Consider the following 20,847-nt stretch of genomic DNA (forward strand, 5'->3'; position numbering starts at 1 on the left):
CTCTCACTTGGGCAATGCAATTTGTATGTGTACATGATCACTTGGTAATTTGCTAGAAGCATGTTATATTGGCTATTTTTCTCAGTTCCTGAAATTACCTCTTTTGTGAGAAGAATGAAGGTCTATCACCACTAATTTGTATCAGTGCCAGGAATGGATGATTCCTGAATTTCCTTAGGATGTGTTGTTAACTCTTTACTTCAACTTTGGCTGAACAGCTTCTAAACAACTGCAGTTACATAGTAGAAGGAAAAAGTAATGACTGAAGGCAAGTTTAACTCTGTTTATCCTTTCAGCTACCTAAAAGAATGATGCACCTGTACATAGTGATTCATCTCAGTAATAAACACAAATTGGAGAAATGAGACTCCAGAAATGAGAAATCATTCTCTGGAAATTTTCCTTTTTCTCCATTACTTTTACAAGGAGCCTTAGAGAATTCAACATAGCTTAGATACCTCAATTTTACACTAGATTATGAAAGTCTTTACCTGTTCTATTTTTAAGCTACGGACATAGGAAGAACCTCTGTTTAGAATAAATTTCACAAAACACAAATTGTGCTAATCTGGATGTACCATGTATAAACTATTTTTTTAAAAAGGTGTTTTTTCCTTTTTTGTCTTGTTCCAGTAAAAATGGCAATCAGCATCAAAGCTTTAAAACTAAAGCAGAAGTACATAATTTTCCTAATTTTTAAAGAAAAGACTATAAATTTATATTGGATGGAGAAGATCATTTACTTAGAAATTGAAACATACTAGGAAAAATGTTCAGTATAAACAGAACTGTTAAAAAAGTGTTTGAAGAAATGAGAGAAATGGGAAAAAATACACAAAATCAATAACTGATATCACTGAAACTATGCGATGGAACTACTGCCTTTCCAATCTCATTTATCCCTAACAGATTTGTGATCTATGAAGAACAGGACTCGAAGTGTTTCTGCCCAAAATTGCAAAAAATTCCTGTAAAATATTATTTCCCTCCAACTAGAATTCATTGGTATGATTTTGCTATTAACCAATATTGGAAGATAGGTAGCAGATGTTCACATATTTTCATGTAACCACCTTTCTCACTTACGTTAGTATCACAAAAAAACCTCAATTTTACCTCTCATAAATGTTTTCTTCATTTAATATAAACAATTAAAAATATATTAACAAAAGGTTCCATTTTAATTCTCCCTCACATACATTAATTGTCCTATAATGATAGGTAAAAGATCAGAAGCAGGTAAGCAGATCATGGCAGAATACAACTAAACTCTAGAGTGAATGGCTGCAACACTATCCTCTTTGGAGAAAGCACACCTGTATCACTGTGATGCTGAATTTAAGCTAGACAGGTGTAGATAATTAGCAAAAACAGCCATATGCCTATATTGCAGCTAGGGGAAGCTGCTGATTATGCTAGCTAGAGGATCTGTTTATCAGCCTTTAAGTAGACATGCCCTGTGATTCTGTACTTGTACAAAATCGCCACAGACTTCAACTGTGGAAGTTATGATAATGCAAGAAAAGCTGCTTACTTTTAGCTGCTAAAAGTTCATTCTGATCTAAATGTAACATTTTAATATCTTAATACAATTTCAAAATTGTTCTTCGTGAACCTTACACTGCAATTTACTATTTCACCTGAAACCTATAAAAAGGAGGAAAAACAGTTTCAGTGATAATCCTAGGTATAGCATTTTCTTTGAGACAGCCCTTGGAAAGCTACTGAAACAAGCACGGGCATAGTTGTCTTCTCTCCTGCTGTTGCCTATTTCCAGAGAATTTAATAAATCTTTGTCCTGTTATTTATTGGCGGCTTGTTCTAACCTCCAAATAGATCTTGTCCCCACAGTACAGCTGTATCATAGATACACATACACAAGTCCCACATACTTGTCTCATCCTGCATCATAGTGTGGGTAAGTGTCCATAAAACGAACTGACACATAACCGTAACACGACTGATCTTGAACAATGGGAGGCATAAGTGGGTATGTCAGTCATTTCTTCAACTGATAAAAACCATCCTGTCTTTAAAATAATGCTCTTCCAGTGCTTTCATTTTTGCTTGTGATCTTAAGGAAAGTGTCCAGCAATCCCCATCCTGTCTTTGATTTCCCTAAAACTGTTGTTTTACCTGTTTCCATAATCTTCAAAAAAATACGATAGTACTTGTACTCTACTAAGTAAGAAATTGACCCACTGGCACACTACTCTGCTGCCAGATTGCGCTACCTGACTCCCCTTGTTCTTGAATGAGTCCCAGACTGGTCACTACACACTAACTTTACACCCCTCAATGCCAGAGAGAACAGATGTTTTGTGATGGTTTAGAAAAGGCCAGTGTAGGCTAGAAGTGCCATGGTTGCAAGACCAGGGTTGCATTATAGCACTGTCATCTGCCAACTAAATTTCACAAACTGACTTAAAATTCCAGAGCTCTGAAACTTTAAAAACATATGGGCTTCTTTAACTTATCTGGACAGAGAAAAGCAACACCTGAAATTACTTTTATTTAGAAATTTAACAAGAAATCATAAAAGAACAGATCACATACAGAAATGTGAAATGAAGATATCGATGCTAAGGCTTTGTGCAACTGCATTCATTTAAAGAGAAATCTATTCAGGGTTGTCTTTTCAGATTGTCAGATTAAACAAGCCACACAGCATTTGCTGCAAACCCATAATTACAGATTATTACAGAATACAAAAGATGCCAGGCATAAAAAGCTACTACAATTCTCCACACTGTAATAGAACATGAGGTGGAAGTTAATTTTGGCAAATGCTTTAAATATTAGCTTTACATAATATGTATAGGTGAGACTGTAATTAGGACAGAATGAATCTTTCGAAGCCTCTTTCATTCTGACCCAGCAGATGATTACTTCTTACTAATAAGAACCACAGCCATTTGACAAAAAGCCAACTATAGTACCTTGCTTCATTCTTCAGTAAATTTAATAATTACAGCTCCTCCTGCCAATAGTTCTCAAATCAGACTTGTTCAATCCAATACTGAGCTTATTAGGGGACAGCTCTATGTTTAGAATTCTTTGGCCAAAAAAGTACTTGAGGATGATGAAGCATGCCTTAGACAAGGGCACAATGATTAGCCATTTTCTCTACATAAAAAACAGCACGTAGTCACTACAGACCACAAAATCACCTGCTGTTAGCACACAGCTGCTACAAAGAGCTTCTGCATTTATCTGGTTCTTAATACCTTTAAGGAAGCCTAAATGGAACAACTTAATATGGTTGGAGAATAGCACTACACAGAGTTTCTGGTGCCTGTATTAATCTCATCTTTTTCAATTTTCTTCCTGATGTAGCCATTTCATATCTACTAGATATGCTGTGTAATACTGCTCTTCTGTATCTTAGTTTCTTGATTTATTTTTGTTTTTGAGATCTGAAGAAAAAGTTAATTCCCAGGTCTCTTAAGGTTCCAAACAAATGAGAGAAAATTTATCTTCTAAAAGCATAGAGATCAACAACAAAGTATAAGTAAAAAAAAAAAAAGATTAGCAGCAAGCTTAAAATATTGCAAGCTTAGAAAAGAAAAAAGTCCAAAATACTCTCAGAAAAAGGAATAAAATTGAAAAAAAAAAAAAAAAAAAAAAAAGTTACTGAAAGTAACTGCTGAAAAATAATGCTTGTTCATGTTCCAGTACTCCAATTTTTTTGTTGATACAGAGCACAGAAGAATCCATATCAAACTGATCTTCACATTCTTCAGAAGATACTTACTGCAGTTAATCAAATAGCAATTGTTCAAAATTATGTTGCTACGTAGTGTCAAGGTATGACTTAAAACTTATGCTTTAAACAAACACTTCAGTAGTGGAAAACAAGGTTAAAACTTTCTTGAAAGAAAATATACTTAAGCAGTTTGACAAACCTTCGGTGACTGGTTGAAGTTTAGAAGAACGCTCCGAGTCTGGAGAATGCAGTGGTTCTGGCTCCTTCAAGCTTTCTAAATGCATAAAAGGATCATAATCCACACATGCCAAATCAGAAAGACTTAGGGGAAAATATTTGGGGTTACTAAAACACTGAGATCCATAGACACATCCATGTAGAACCTAGAACAAAAACAGGATTTCATTACATTAATTACTGAAATTTCTATTTTTATAAGAATTAGGTTTTGTTTTATTTACACTGAAATTAATTTGTTAGAAGTAGATAGGCAGGACAAAATCCTGGAAATTTTAGATGCTTGATATTTACAGAAACAAACCCATATCTGTAAAGATAACTTTGCTATGCTTATTGATAAGAAAATTGTTTGGTATGTAAAAGCTACATCTTCGTACGCCTTAAATGCATGGCTGGTCTTCTGCAACACAAGTGTATGCTACTGGTATGGCATATATACTCTAATATAGTTAATCACAAAGTGGTAAGACAATATCAAGAATTCCAAATATACCAATGATCACACAGAGTTAATTACAAAACGTACAAGATTTAAGACAGCACTCCAAATTTCAGTGGTAAAATGAGGTTAGTTTACAGAAAAGTTCTGTCTTTGTTTTCATGAAAGCCGACGCTTCCTGCATGTCTAGAAATTCTGATTTAGCAAGTAAAGAAACACGTACCTTATAAATACAATTGAGAACAGATCTCTCAGTCTTATCATTTTCTGCTCCTGTAGCGTGAAGAGGCTGCAGCAAGGTCTTTAATGGCAAGGCCATTATCCAATCCAATAAGCACAGAAGTAAGGAAACTACCAACTATAACAAACACTTTCAATTACAAATCAATTAAAACAGCACTTGTGACCTCACAGTTATCCCTGTATTTTATTTCTGTTTCGCTTTCTTTTCTCAATTCAGAGAACCTGGCAAACTTACACAGAAATTACAGGTCACATTTGTTTAAAAACCACAGTATGTTCAAATACTATATAATATGAGTAAAAATTTTAGGTTTATTTTAATAATTAAACATTTAAAAAAAGATTATCCATACAACACTTTCTCAATATGACAAATCAGTAAGTGGCTACAGTGCTTATGAGGATACCCTGATTCTTCAGAATTGGTCTGCAGGATGCTGTTTACAAAATGACAGATTGGACACATACAAGTTAATGCAGGCATACTATTCTGAATGTAAATCCACTTTAAAGTGAGTCAAGGATTACACAAAAGTGGACAAATTCACATACATTTACCGTTTTATAAATGATAGAGAACTTCTTTCACAACTTGTCAATGTTGCTACACAGAATGAGGTATTGTCTGACAGTAATACAACTGCTTTCTGTATTGTACTCTACTCAGTCAGCAAAACAACCAACTCCCTCTAGGGGATATTTTAAAAGACTAGAACAGAGATAGATTAAGACACACACCAAATTATTAATAACTTATATTTATACTTATATAACTTATATTAACTAACAAATATTTGCTTTAAACTTTTAAAATTTAGCTATGAAAGAGGAAAAAAATCAGATAAACAGATGCGAGATTCTCTAAAATATTTTCCAAATGTACATCTTTCAAAGAAAATCCACCTAAGCAATTCACTAATAAAAGATGCATAAACATCTTAATTGCTTCATGTAATACACTGCAACTTTGCCTCGCAAAGACACCACAAAATAAACTGAACAATGAATGTCTCCAATTATTTTTACATTAAACCAATTTTTATGAAAGCCATTAGGACTAAGTTTGTCAAAATATTTCAACATATTTTTGGTGCATTTTTGATGCAGTATTTGGCATAAAACGGTCAGCATTCATTCATGGGGAATGTTTTCGCATATGGGAATCATCCTCAAGTTGAAAGTTGGTTAACATTATATGCTTCAATATTCTACAACAGATACTGACTTCTCAAGCAAAGAGGAGAGATGAAATGGAGATCTGCTGGCCAAAATGATCAACACATGAATTGCAGTTCAAAATTTAAATGACCGTTGTGTCCCACAGCTCTTGCTCCCCTAGTCCAAGAACAAAGCCAAATACAAAGACTGGTCTGAAAATAGTGGTGATAGTAGGTTACCTCTGCTGGTGCAAATTTTTATGAGCACAGCATGGAGGCTCTTGTTCTTCACTGAAAATGCAAAGCTAATGGAGGTGACTATATTAAAAATATTATTTTGTAGTTGAGAATTTGCTCTATTAAACAGCATCATTACAATCCTTTTATCTGTTGGAAATAAATAGGACAGATTACTTTTGGAGCAACCTACATAATTCAGAGAAGACAAAACTTTCTGGAGGCAGAAAGCACGACTGAGAGTATAAGATGGTTGCAGAAAGAGTCCATCATAAACAGGGGACTCAGATCCACTGAAAATATGAAAAGACAGCAATTGTTTTGGAGGATGTCAACAATTAAATTTATCTGAATATTACAGATTGTCTTGTTGAAAAATTTACTTGAAATAATAAAAATTCAAAACCTTTTGAGTATTTTGAAATGTACTCCTAAGAAGTTGAAAATATATTTTCAGTATAAGCCAAGTCTGAAAAGTCTACCTTGCTTAACTTAAGGATAGAAGAAGGAGACATTCTAATGACTGAAAGCAATCTATTTCGATTAATTTTAAAAGCATATTTTTCAGCAAACAAAATCAGAAAGTCATTTGCAAAGAGAATACTGTTGTAAGTCTGGGAAGACAATACTGCATTATATTTACTAAGCTGGATTCCTGCTCTAAAGGAATATCTTAAATTTTGTAACAGAACTGTTACACACTTGTAAGTTACTTGTAAGTTACAAGGAACTGAAAATGTTTACCCTCTTGTCCTGTTCATAGGATGAAGCTTCTGTACCAGGTAGCAGATGGGTAATTGTTGCTATCAGAATCTGGAGAAAATACAGCACAGTTTCTTTACAACTAGAAATAATAAAGTACTTAAGTTTAAAGTGATTTTTTAAGCACGTAAATAGGACAATACTAGACTCATAGCTGAAGTACATTTAGGTTATTTTAAGACAAATCATAGTATTCCTCGCCATTTTTTTTATTTTATAAATAAAACCCTTTCAATTGAATGCAAGGAAAATGTTACGTATGACTGACTTAAGTTCACAGTATCACAAAATCTTTAGGTTCAATGCACTTACATGGCTACTCCAAATACTCAGGCAGGAAGATAACTTAATTTCACATATTTGTAGGGTGCAGGAATTATCCTGATGGTTTGTGTATGGGACCATACTAATTTCATTATTTCTTGAAATACTAGAACTTGTAAACAACCTCTTTTCAGTTAATCAATAATATGACTGCACAGGAGCAGAGATATCCTTCTTATGCCTTTCAAGAAGCTTCCACACAATTCCCTTTCTGGTTACCTGGGAGACCTCTATTTTTTTCTGCTCCAACTCACAGAGGCCACAGCCTAATTCCTCATTATTCGAAGTGTATTAAAGAAAAATATATTTGCTTTATACTGACACATCAGTTGATATGCAAAATACAATTGCAGATGCCTATTAAATAGCTGCTTTCTTACTAAATTTAAACATATTTGCCATTATCTAATATAAAATAATTTACTTAATTTAAAATATGCTCATCTAAATAATGATGAAGTTATCCTGGAGAAAAAAAGACATGCTAAAGCCATTTTACATGTTAATATTGGAGACAATAAATAAATGTTACATGAATCCATACCATTGATGTTCAGTAAGATAATATCAGTTTCACATTTTGTGAAACACACTTGTCAATACTGTGGTATTTTAATTTTAGTGAAATATATCTTACTGCTACTTTAAAATAAAAAATAAATTACTTACTTGAATAATTCTTAAAGGTGAATCAGCTTGATACACTTGAAGTCTGTGCACATAATGTATCAGCATGTTCAGCATACTGCAGGCAACTTGAGCTACTGTTTTATTTGGAAACTAGAAAAGAACACAGTGCAGTAATGATGACTGTGACTTCATGTAATAGTATGTTAGGTGGTAAGGTGGTCAGGAATTCCTATGATGGAATTAATCCAACATGTGGCTCTCATGTATTCTTTGCAGGAGAAACAACTTTTGTAAAATATAAAAGAAACAATTTTATAATCCTAAACAAATGTTATCAGCTAACATCCAAGGTCTGGATCAGACCACAAGTAAGTTGCACAGAATGAAGGAAATGGGAAAGAACTCTTCGAAGTTTAACCTCAGACTGGTTAGGATAATACCATGAAGCCAGAACAAACAAATTAACTTCTTACCTGCATTATTATTAATATTAACACATCACTGAAGAAAAACCCCAGGATTCTGAAATCAGAGGTCTTTGTTGAGAACTGAGGTAGGTGAACAGTCAACTAATGCACAAGACACAGTACTAAAAATAGTGAGATTAATTGTTCAGTTATTTGTTAGTGACTGCTACATACAGTACTTGTCTGAATGCAAATGAATGCACTCTGGCTTCTATATTCCTCCTCTTTTCTGTACTCTTTTAAATGTTGGAAAATGTTACTGCATAGGAGCCTGGTTTAAACAGCTCCTGAACTGTTATGGTCAAGGCAGACATGAGTGCATTTGTACAATTACTCTCCATTCTTGCTAGTTGATGTACATGCTGCCCTAGATTCCTATGAGGAAAAACAAAGAAAAGAAAAGGCAGAGGTGTATTTCTCTAAAGTGTTGATGCACAGGAAATGTAACTGAGGTGCCTTCCGGTGTTATAGTTGCATTAAAACTATATATAAACTGTGCATCAAATATCAAACACAAATTCAATTCTACAAGGGAATTTTATTCATCTAGCACATGAAAATTCTACAAATCTGAGCTTAAGATACAATTCAAATTGGTTATTAGCATAGTCAAACTACAGACTTTTAAAGACAGCACAGAATTCACAGAAGAAAAAATTACACGCAATGGCCTCAAGGTTTTGGGGAAGGGAAGGACTTTAAATATATTCTTGTTACTTGAGTACCATCTTCAGTGAAAACAAGTACTCCAAACCTTATTTCTAAGAAATCATATATCACCCAGCAGATAGTTAGGTACTACTGTTTTTATCAGGAAAAAATCCTATTTTATTTATCTGATAAAGATGAGTAACTTTAGAGTTCCTCCTTTATTGAAAGACTAATAAATTAGTTTACATGTTCTAATCTCACTTACTTAGCAGTGAAGCTGTGACAGATGTGTGCTGCAAGGTGGCCAAGTGCTGACCTCTGAATTCAGAATAATTACGTTATAAAAATAGTTAGATCTAGTTCATTGGCTTCTTAGATTGTGTTCTTAACAAGTGCAATTCTATTAACCTATCAGAGAAAGGTATATCTCACATATCTATAAAAAAAGACAGGAAAAAAAGCTTTAAGAAAGCTGAAGCACCTGGGCAATGAAGAGTGAATGGAACAATAAGAATTTTGAAATAAAAGTTTTTGAATGGCAATAATTCAAAGGTGAGAAATACACTGGAATAAAACTCTATCCTAAGCCAGCTTCTTGCAAAGCAGAGCTATATCTTCTAACATTTAAGGAACTAACGAGACCAAAAAAGAAGCATAGGCAAAAATACAGAAGGCAAAGTTTTAATCAACATTTTTTATTTCTGGTAACCACGTAAACAGAAAAAAGACTATGAATTACTGTTATAAGACAGCCACAGAGACAAACACCTGAGTAAGCAGGCTAGTTAATTCCTGTTGTGTCATAAAAACAAGTTACCTCTCCCCAAAATCATACTGCTCATTATTCCCTTTCAACAGGCAGTTTAATCACATAAACTTTAAACTTCAATGCAAACTCTTGATCAGTCTTTGGATTCTTTTTTTTTTTTTTTTTTCTTAACAAATCCTGGCCTGAGTGACCTTGTCTGGGAGTGAGTATAGAACTTCACCACAGGAAATCACACATCTTCCAGTGCTTCCACGCATGTGATGCAGGCACTATACCTACCTCTACACATCTGGTGATGTCTGAGAAACTATACTATGTAATGCAATGGCTTGCAAATTTAGAAGTGAACACACACAGAATGTAGGTGGATAGGATTTTGTGGTCAAGGTAAAACACATCACAAAAGTGTTAGTCTCTCACCTTTAAAGAAACACAAATCACATTCAAGGCTTCCTTGATCTGAGGATGATGAGATTCATGAACTAGCTCCTCACAGATCCAAATACCAAGGCTGCAAAGAGCAACGCATCTGCAAAACAATGTTGGAGGATAAATAACTTGAAAGGCACACTACAAGAATATGCACACCTTTTATTTTCATGATATGTCCTGCTAAAGCCTAATAAAGTTTCTTTCTACACCAGAGACCTTTATAGTACTGTAACTTAAAAAAAACAATAAATCCTAGCTACCTCTGTCAAGGCACAGGGAAGGAAGGACTAACTCAAAAATCAAAAAGCAATTAAAAACTCCTGTATCTCTGCTTGTTTTATGGATTTAAAATATTTTTCTTAACATTTATAAATATTTTAATTTCTTGAATTAACACCTTGAATTAATATCTTATCTTCAAAAAGTATTTTATTAAGACAAAGAAAAAACTGCGGAGCAAAGTCTTCATACCCAGTGTGAGTTTATTCATATTTGCTTAAAGCTTCTGAGACAAATAAATGGGAGAGGGGTACCTTATTACTTCACATGTGTTTAAGTATTTTTAGATTGGCAATAACCAAGGATGAATGGAAGAAGAGTAAATGAACACTAAAGACTGTATGCATTCTGATTAAATATTAAAACTAACTTTTATTGTTGCTTCCTTCTCTAAAATCTGGAAATAGAACCACAGAATCACAGAATGGCCTGGGTTGAAAAGATCATCCAGTTTCAACCCCCCCTGCAATATACAGGGTCATCAATCACCAGACCAGGCTGCGCAGAGCCACATCCAGCCTGGCCTTGAATGCCCCCAGGGATGGGGATGGGGCATCCACAACCTCCTTGGGCAACCTGTTCCAGTGTGTTACCACTCTCTGAGTGAAAAAGTGTAAAGAATGATTTCAAGAAGTAATTACACAAAATACTCAGTTAACACTTGCTTACAACACCACTGTATGATAACTGTGACGTAGTATTGTAGATGGGGAGACATGTTGTAAGGCTGGTCTGCTTTAAGAAGGCAAAAGAAGCAAAAACAGAATGCCTAGAATGTGACAGACTGCATCAAGATGTTCCCTTCTGTCTTCCTTATCTGTGCGAGCAGAGACTTCTTGATTGTCCTTGCATTCCACAGCAATCTTTAGGACAAAAGGACTATTGAGAGGAAGTAAACGATCATCCAAGGACTAAGAATGGACTGACAATGGACCATCAAGGTGCTAAAAGGCTAGACGACACTGAAGATCGCCAAATATGTCTGTGTCTGTTGGGCAACCACTGAGGGTGGATAGGATAATGAATTTGGAAATGTAATGAATATGTAATACACATGAAAATATAACATATTTAGTAACGATCAACTGTGGGAGCATTCTTGAAGAGATCTCGATACTACCCCAGCACCGCCAATAAAGAATATCTTGCTTAATGATAACAAAACTTTGCTGTTAAGTTTCTACTCACTGACTTCTTTAAATCAAGAATATTGAGATGAATGCATCCAAAGCAGCAGACAAGGATGAAATTTGCCCAGAAATATCATAGACTTCATGAGACTGCCATGACTTCTCAAATATGATGGATAGATAGCAGCCTAGCTACTTAAAAACCATTTTGAATTAAAACAGTAGACCACTGTTTATATGGTAGAGAAGAAAAGCATGAATAGAATACAAAGTTTTACTTTACAACCTTTAATTTACCTTCTTCAAAATAGTATAATATATAAAAGTAACTACTAACTTAGAAGCTCCTTTTGTATGACCTACCGTGCTGGACCAGATGGCTCCTCTCTGGCTGAACTTAACACAGTTTTAATTATGAGCTCCTAAAACAAAGAGGAAAACGCTCACCAGTTTGCCAATTACACAGTCACATAAGATGTTAGAAAATTAGAATTTTATTATGAGACAGACAGGCGTATCATTTAGCTGGCTCTCCAGGTCTGTGGTCAGAACTGTTTGTTGCCACTATATCAATTTCTAGTCTGTCACAGAAGTACATTATTATGCTAACTCAAGAACATCTCACGGGTTACTGTCCTAATTTCTGGTGATTCATCCAACACATTTCCATGAAGTATCATGGGGAAAAAATAAAAGAAAGAAAGAAAAAAATCCAACAAACAACAACCATCATGTAGCTAACTTCTGTGAACAAACACAAATGATACCACAGAAAGCATTCATCTGCTAGTTACTTTGAGATATGTATTAAATGATTTTTTTTTTTCCTAATCAAAATTCTATTAATTAAAAAAGTCCTTGGAAGTATCCAGAGAACAAGTGACTACAGGCCTTAAGAATGATGTCAAGAATAATTCTGATTGAACTGCTGCAAAATGTCCCTAAAGCTGCAGGTTACTATCAAAGCTTACATAAACATCCAGTAAGTTTATTAGTATAATGTTTCACAATATTTTACAGGATCTATTTGAAATAGCTCGTGAAAAAATTTAGTCATTATTTCCTGGAATATCATAATATCTTAATTTAATTGGTGGCAGAATACTATTCAAATAGTCTTTAAATTTCCCACCTTAACATCTGTAAACTGAGACACAGCTATGTCAGGAATGTTTGGGTGAAGAGCTGGTAGTTCATGATATAAATTGGGAAAACAGACAAGAGATCCTAAAAGAACTTGTGCTTCAACTCTTGGTGCCTGAAAGAAAAACAGGTGAAGGGAAACATATTTTTACTGCAGTCAGAAAGATGACATTTCTAGCTGCCTTAAATAAGAACAATGGCTAAAACTGTGCACAGTTATCTCTTTTTTCCTTCTCCAAATTCTCTAAAGCTGAGCAAACTGAGATCACATCCCAGTGGACTGCTACTCATACACACACTATGCCCATTTTCCAAGCTGGCCAAAAGGAAATGAAGGATTTATTAGGATTACAGAAAAATGACTAAGTAACTAGGCCTGGACAGCTAACACTGCTGGACATGATAGACAAAAGCATAAAAAGATGCAAAGATCAGCTTTGATAGCGCCTTAAGGAAAACTGAATTTCACAAGTAGTTAAAAGGTGAATTATGTAAGAAGAGCCAAAAGTCACTGATAACTGGAGTATTAGGGACCTTTGAGGAATACAGTCACACAAGGTCAACAGCACTTGAATAATCACATCAGCGTTCCAATAAAAAGCTGAGGATGCCTAGGTGCTATATCGGAGATATAAATGGCCAACATTATCAGACACAGGAGTTTTCAAGCCAGACTATGAAAGTCATTGCAGTGTGTATGTATGTGTGTAAATATAGCTGTATTTCTAACATGAAGTTATAGCCAAAATGACCACTTATTTTAAAACATTTTGAAGTGCAGATAAATGGCAATCATAAGTTCTAGAACTCTAAAATTACTGTGTCAACAGCAATGTTAGTATACTTCACATTACATTTTCCATAAAGGACTTGCATGTGTAGTGTGCTAGAATGAAACACTAACAGTGTCTGTATTTGCTGTTACATTGACTTCTTCGGACAAATTAACACCCCAGTCAAGGAAAAATATTGCTCAGTTTTCTCTCAAATCCTTCTAACTTGCCCATTAATGAGAATGAACTATTGAACACTTACATTGAGAAAAGAAGAAGCTGCCACCCTTCCTGCTGCTACAATGAAATCCATAATAAGCATGGTGGCACCAGGCAAACTAAGTGAAAAGAACTGAGGAGAGCAGTGCTTGATGATTGTATTGACAATATCCTTGTACAAGGAAGAATAAAAAAAAGGAAAAGAATGTCAAGAACATGAACAAATAATGAAAAAAAAGGCAGATATTGAACGGAAAATTGGGAATAAAAAAGCATGTAAATTCACTGTGGCCATTGGAACATTCTAGGTTTCATTACTGAACAAGGAGTAGCACAAAAAGTTACATTCCATATGTATACTCATCTTAATGTTAGTATACTTTATAGATCAATTTAATCTTGGACACTACTGTATCACCTTCGTATTAAGTCATTAACATTTAGATTGTAAGGGTTTTATAAATGATTAACAATTCATTTAAATAGCTACAGAAGAGACAGAGAGATAACCAGCTATTATTTAGCATCTTAGAAAACTGAATTGGAAGGAACCTTAAAGAACATCTACTTCTAACCCTCTCAGCCATGGGCAGTGTCACTTTCCACTAGATAAGTTTGCTCATATCTTCCTAACAACATGCTTAAATCCTCTCCAACAAATGTCACCTTAGTATAACATTAAAAGAAGTGTTAACTTCCTATGTATCTTTTATGGAATCATAATATAAAGACAATTACATATAAAGACATAGTGTTTTATAACACTGCTGGTGTATATAGTCATTCAACACATTAAATTACAGGACCGTGGTGAAGCACTCACACTTGTAACGTGAATCTCTAAAAAGAGCATTTAAACCATGTACTATTTTCAGACTTGTTCATATTAAAACATACAAGATCTACTCCTCTGATTAAATGTCTTTGCTACTTTCTATATCTGATGTAGAAATAAACTACGCCAGACATACAGTGATGACAATTTACTTTCCCATTAGCTGAACAGTTGCACCAGGGAGCAAATATAACCAGTAGACATTAGAGACACCTGTTTCCTTCATTCTGGCGTGCTTCAGTCTGCAGCACTCAGTTATAGAAAAAAACAAAGAAAGAATACCCTTTTCTGCCCTCTTACTTGCTTAAAATGGACTACAAAAAAACATTTCTGATTACAATGAAGAACATATAGGCCATTTACCAAAGCCTGGAAAAAGTACCAGTCACATAGCTATTTTTAAAGGAAAAAGTTGAAATACTCAGCTTAAAATCCAGTATTTCTCACAATTTCATTTTTACTTCTACTATTCATTTTAACTGGTACATCATAGTTAAACTTACCTGATCAACATGAAGAAGTCCACAGTGCATTATATTGTAAAAATGAGTTAAAAAATCCTTGTTGGGAGATACATCTTGTCTTCGCTTCATTGTCTTACAAATAAGTTTATAAGCATGTAGCTTTCCTTGTTTATATTTATCAGTCAGCATTGTTGCCTACAGTTTAAAAAAACGTTGATTACCCATAAAAGAAAAAAGTAAATTAAACACTTCTGCAACAATATATTTTATTTCTGTTTCACTACTTAGTGCTCAAATTTACCTTGAACAGCCAAGGTGTTAGAATTCTCAGTGGTGGGATTAAAACTGGTGGAGATGGTGAAGTGAGGTTATCTGTTGAAATACCAAGATTGTCTCGTATCTGCAATTATTAAAATAAAACAAAATAAAATAAGGGAAATATGTCAGGTGACAGTTGTTCCATCTGAAAATCCGTCCTTGTTGAAACAGCTTGGATAAGAGGTTTTTTTGTTTGTTTGCTTTTACCTTGGCCAGATTCTGCCACAGTTCACACAGATAATCAAAAACCTGGGCATGAATCTCTGGATCCATGATGCTGTTGACATCTCCTAAAATTCCCAGCATTCGTCTCCACATCACAGTAGCAACATCTGCATGCCATCCTGTAAGCGTTCCCCCAGCCATAACACTGCAACATTCTGAGGGGAATTCACTAGTTTCTGCAAAGGAAGAAAAAAGCATAGTGAGATCTACCTCTTTACAGAAGGAAAAGTTCTGCCTGAACTATTACATACATAGTTTCCTTAAAACTGAAAGAGAAAAAAAAAAAATCAGACTTTTAGAGTAAGATATTTCTTACCCATTAAGCCATCTCAAAACTGAAACTGTTTAACTACGTAACTACTTCCAAATTCTCTAGAAGAATTGTTTTGTTTCTTGTATATTTTGTCCATAAGTAACATTCAAGGTCACTACTGGAGCCCTAATTCAGTAACCCAGTGTGGCAGTTTTGTGTGAACTCTGTTCACCTCATTCTTCCTATGCATCATTACACATTATGTCTACACAATATATGAATGGACAGTCCTTTTTAGTGGAAGATCTGTTCGTTCCAGTTCGCACGTAGAAAGAATGCTCACATTATAATGGCTCACACTTTATGTGATTAAACAGCCAAAGCAAACTACCTAAGGAACCACAGTTCTAAAGCAGAAAGCATCCACATTCTTCCTCCTGTACCTCTCACACAGGTTTTAAAACACCTCAGCACCAGAACTTGCTGAGATCTTCTGTAAATCTTGCAGCTCCCATAGGCGTACAAAATGAAAATGAAATCCAAATTCAGCCTAATCTCATAGCCTCTTCATTTGAAGATCTGGACCACTGTGGTAGAGACACTGATGGCTTCTGGGTTGCAAATTACGAAGTATAAAGCAAAATGATTGTATTTGTGTTCATCAGTAGGCTACCTTAAAGAAAAAAGGGTCTAAAATACCCATCAGACATTCTTCTGTTTCCATGAGACTGAACATGGGAGAATTGATAACTTTGTGTTTATAAAGTGTATGTAATCTAAAATTCAATAACTTAAAGTAATTAAAACTTGTATAAATATTAAAGGGAAAAGAAGAAATAAAAACATTACTTAAAAATTAGGTCTTACTACCTTTACATTAATGATAAAACTGTCCTTGGCAGGACCACATACTAGGTTACCTTGACACAACTCTATCTATCAAAAAGAACAGTTATAAATATACTGACTAGAAACCCACTGCTAATAGTTTCAATGAAATGCAAGACAAAATGTAGAAAAGGTTTTGGTTTGCTTTCTGATAAGATAACTGCAATTAAATATTTTTAAAAGTGTAGATGAAATAGCTTTTTACAGGATTGTCTACAGCTAATGGGATACTATCTACTTCACTGTATTGCATTCAAAAGAAAGGAAAAACAGGTTTATGTTTTCTATTCCAGATATTGCCTAGGTCATCTGGCGTCTGCAAAACAGAGTGGTGGAGCTTCTCATCCAGTTGCAGATCCTTCTGCTCAATATGATCTGCATGAAGAGTGGCAGGAGAGGGTGTCTGTGATCGGGATCCAAGAGCAGATTGAATTGGAGAAGCACTTTCAGAGCCTGCAAATGCAATTTTTAACAGTTACCTTAAAAGCCTTTTCTGTCCTTTTGAGCTACTGAAATTTCTAAACACAGCATTAAAAGAAAATTTAAATATTTTAATATAACAAATTTGGCCAAAAAAGAAAATGATATAAAACCTGCAATAAGATCTGCCCGTGAACTGAGCTCCAAGAGACAACAAATTACATACAGGAAAGGCAAGAGATGAACATCAAAATCAGGTGAATGGACTACCAGAGCTCTATTTTCAATCAAAATAATTTTAAATGTGTTTATTCTGCAGCACTTGCAGTGCTCAGAACCAATCAAATTTCTCTACACATTCCTTCACGTAGATTTTTCCCCAGTAAACGATTCAAGCAGAAATTTTGCTGAAACAACCGTTTTTCCAGGTTTATGGATGTGTACAGTTCGATTTAAAAATCAAAGCTCGAACTGGGGACTGATATTCAAAAAAAACACAGAATGGCCAGGGTTGGAAGGGACCTCAAGGATCATGAATCTTCAACCCCCCTGCCACAGGGCCACCAACCTCCCCATTTAATACTAGACCAGGCTGCCCAGGACCCCATCCAATCTGGCCTTCAACATCTCTAGGGACAGGGCATCCACAAACTCTCTGGGCAGCCTGTTCCAGCACCTCATGACTCTCATAGAAAAGAACTTCTTCCTGACATCCAACCTAAATCTCCCCTCCCTCAACTTAAAACCATTTCACCTTGTCCTGAAGTTATCAACCCTTTCAAAGAGTTGATTCCCCTCCTGTCTGTAGGCTTCCTTTAGGTACTGAAAGGCTGCAATGATGTCACCCCACAGCCTTCTCTTCTCCAGGCTGATCAAGCCCAGTTCCCTCAGCCTATCTTCGTAGGGGAGGTGCCTCAGTCCCCTGATCATCTTTGTGGCTCTCCTCTGGACCCTCTCCAACAGCCCTCATATTCTTTGATGTTTATCTGCTGACCAGAAAATCTGTATGGGGGGAGTGTTCTATGTATAGTTAGAGGAATGTTACTTCCTTGAAGGAAGAACATGAGCTTTTCGAGTGGCAGTGTGCAAAGGCATCTTTCCATGATCAGCACAGAGCAACCTCTCTAGACAGTTACTTGATCTACTCTACAGAGATACTTACATAGGAGCAGCACACACTTTTACTTGGCTCCTGCACTAACTTCTGCTAAACAAATTTCACTTCCTGAATTTGCTTAAAGATTCTTCCAAAATGGCAAGTTCAGACTGAACACTCAGACAGCAGTGGAAATAAAGAACAGGTATTCACTATATATTTCCCTACACATCAGCACATTTTAAAATGAAAAAATGCACATCTCTGAATTTTAACTCTTGGAAAATGACTGATTAAAAAAATATTACGCTGGAGATAAACTAAAATCTAAGGACATAAAAGAAAAAGTGAGGGTGTTAAAAATAGTAATTTTCCCAAATTATTGGTTGTTAAATGTTCTTCTTTGAAAGAAAATTAAACATTTTAAAGAACTTGACAGAAAACGTGAAGCGTTATCAGAACAGAAACAACGCTAAACAAACTTGCACTACTGGATTGAAAAGCAATGCAGTTTTTACCAGCAGTTTAAATCAATGCATCTATGTAGGAGATACAGACATACATATGAACATCACTAAATTCTGTAAAATGACAAACCATGGCAATGCCTTTCCTCTTTCACTACTACTTCACACACAGAATATTTTTTCACTCCATATTCTGCATTTTTAAGTATAGGAGACCATCCACCTGACTCTGATCGCTTGTTTTCAATATACAAAATTAATGTAAAATACACATTTAAAGGTGTCCTAAGAAATCCTTTCCTACTTATCCATTCTGTTCACTAAAAGGGGAGGGACTGAAATAGACATAGAGAAGAAGGAAAAGAGTGTTGGGGTAGAGAAGTGGGAAGAAAAAAGGAGGGAAGGAGAGAGGCAAGAAGGAAGGAAGGAAAAGAGAGGGTAGGGGAGGGAGGGAAAGAGATTTTATATGAAGGAAAACAATAGAAACAAATAACGATGGAAAATTTGCTGATCTACTGGAATCTTCTAAGCATTAAAAGATACCCCAGTACACTTGCTTTCAACTTTGATGCTGTGCTTTGAAGTTGAGTTTCCACATGGATCTTCTGGTATCTAATTACATTGAATTCAAACTGCAGCTTCCCTATCAGGTGACTCTTCATGCACGTGATTTACACTATGCAGCTGCCTATCTTTCAAAAATTTCAAAGAAACTGTATTTTCTTCTTATGTGTGAAAATAAATTAGACAATAGGCTCCAACTTTGTGGGGGCACTGAAGTGACACACAAAAACCACCTCTCTAAAACAGTGGTCCAAACAACAAGAAAAGACAGCCACAGAACTTTCTCAATGGACAACTCAGTCATTAATTGTAATCTTGTCAATTACAATGCAAACTTGGACAAAACAACCAAACAGCAATGAAATCATTAACATACAAACAAACAAACAGATAAAGAACAGATTCTCTGTGAGGACTTCAACAAGTACACAGTGAAGAGAATGAAAGTCAAGCTGATTATTGTTGACCAAGCTAAACAACAATGTTGAAAAAGCTTTTATCATGCTTCTTTCAATAGAAAGGCAATTTTTGAATGTGAAAATAGTTGCAAGAAAGTGAAGACAGTTCTTAAACATATCTGAAAATGCAGTTTGATTTGTCACAGAGAACATAACCTATGTATGCATAAGCTGTCACAGATAAGCAGGTACTTGTTCTACATTTGTTAGGCATAACAGTATTTAACAGTTATGGAACAAGGAATATAAAAATGTCTATGGATATTTCATTCACAAAATATGGTGAGGTCTTCCTTCTAAACACTCCTTGGAGAGGAAGATTTTCTCTTTCAGAAAGCAGCTCATTCAATTTGCTTACCTGTATCATTTGATAATTGCTCAATAAATATTTGTAAAATAAATTGGTAGGGCCTCAAGACTGACTGAGGCTGTGAAACTCTCATTTAGTTTGTAAAAGGCTATTCCATGAGAAAAAAAATGGAAAAATACCAACAAAAAATAAGTGACACAAATGGAAACTGATCTTACAAGTTCACAGTAACATTTTTACACATTATGTAAGACTCAAATTTCACAAGAGACAATACAGTGAAGACAGTTGTACGCAAAAGAATCTCATAAGACTTCAATGTACTAATTTGAAAGCACCAGCAAAGCCTTTCAAGAAAAAAATAGCTTACTGAAAATTAGTTTTTTGACTACAGTACTATAAAAACACTCGTAAGATCTAGCTTACATTATGTGCTAACAGTTTTCTCTGATAATTGTATGTATTTTCTCACTAAGGATTTAAAATAGATTTAGCACCAAGTAAAGGATTATGAAGGTAACTAGGTCAGACAAAAGTTTTCTATTTGTAATTTCACCCATCAGTGTTCAATGGCAATAGAAAAATAACTGAAATCCAAGAATCATCTTCTACAGAATATAGATTCATAGCAGAAGCTGAATCTTGAACTCTTCAAGATGGGTGGAAAATTTCTGAAACAAATGATTATTTATCTATTAACTACTTTACCAGTAACAGTTGCAGCTTCAGCAGACAACGGTTGCTGATTCAAACTACTTGTTTCCGAATCTATATGGAGTGTAGTTAGACTGGCTACTTCTTGTTCCTCAGCACTCTGATGTTGTCCTGAAATTGCATCAGCATCAGTGGAAGCTGGTGTCCCTGCCTCTGTGCCAAAGCTGAAATCTGTATGAGGAAAGAGCTGTATTAACTGATAACTTAAAAATACCACTAATATAAAATACAAAA

The 20,847-nt window shown here is 35.0% G+C and overlaps 1 protein-coding gene across 15 annotated transcripts in view; it reads right to left on the reverse strand.

The window, feature by feature from the left end:
• RALGAPA1 (Ral GTPase activating protein catalytic subunit alpha 1) overlaps positions 1-20,847 on the reverse strand; it is a 113,681-nt gene that overhangs the window by 44,689 nt on the left and 48,145 nt on the right. For 12 of the 15 annotated variants that reach the window (XR_006181636.1, XM_042888144.1, XM_042888063.1 and 9 more), the window contains 13 exons: positions 20,608-20,784; positions 16,885-17,037; positions 15,426-15,619; positions 15,202-15,300; positions 14,940-15,095; positions 13,645-13,773; positions 12,599-12,724; positions 11,830-11,888; positions 10,046-10,154; positions 7,778-7,888; positions 6,767-6,835; positions 4,609-4,743; positions 3,906-4,089 (listed from right to left, as the gene is read on the reverse strand). Coding sequence is in view for 14 of the 15 variants with exons in the window: in XM_042888144.1 (XP_042744078.1) it covers positions 3,906-4,089; positions 4,609-4,743; positions 6,767-6,835; positions 7,778-7,888; positions 10,046-10,154; positions 11,830-11,888; positions 12,599-12,724; positions 13,645-13,773; positions 14,940-15,095; positions 15,202-15,300; positions 15,426-15,619; positions 16,885-17,037; positions 20,608-20,784 (1,701 nt within the window). In the remaining variant the exon portion in view is untranslated. The remainder of the gene's footprint in view (positions 1-3,905; positions 4,090-4,608; positions 4,744-6,766; positions 6,836-7,777; positions 7,889-10,045; positions 10,155-11,829; positions 11,889-12,598; positions 12,725-13,644; positions 13,774-14,939; positions 15,096-15,201; positions 15,301-15,425; positions 15,620-16,884; positions 17,038-20,607; positions 20,785-20,847) is intronic. The other 3 variants (XM_042887982.1, XM_042887409.1, XM_042887488.1) reach the window with 2 other exon arrangements.

This window comes from Lagopus leucura, unplaced genomic scaffold, assembly GCF_019238085.1.
Source record: "Lagopus leucura isolate 7727_CA_CO unplaced genomic scaffold, USGS_WTPT01 Super-Scaffold_1, whole genome shotgun sequence".
NCBI classification, from domain to species: Eukaryota; Metazoa; Chordata; class Aves; order Galliformes; family Phasianidae; genus Lagopus; species Lagopus leucura.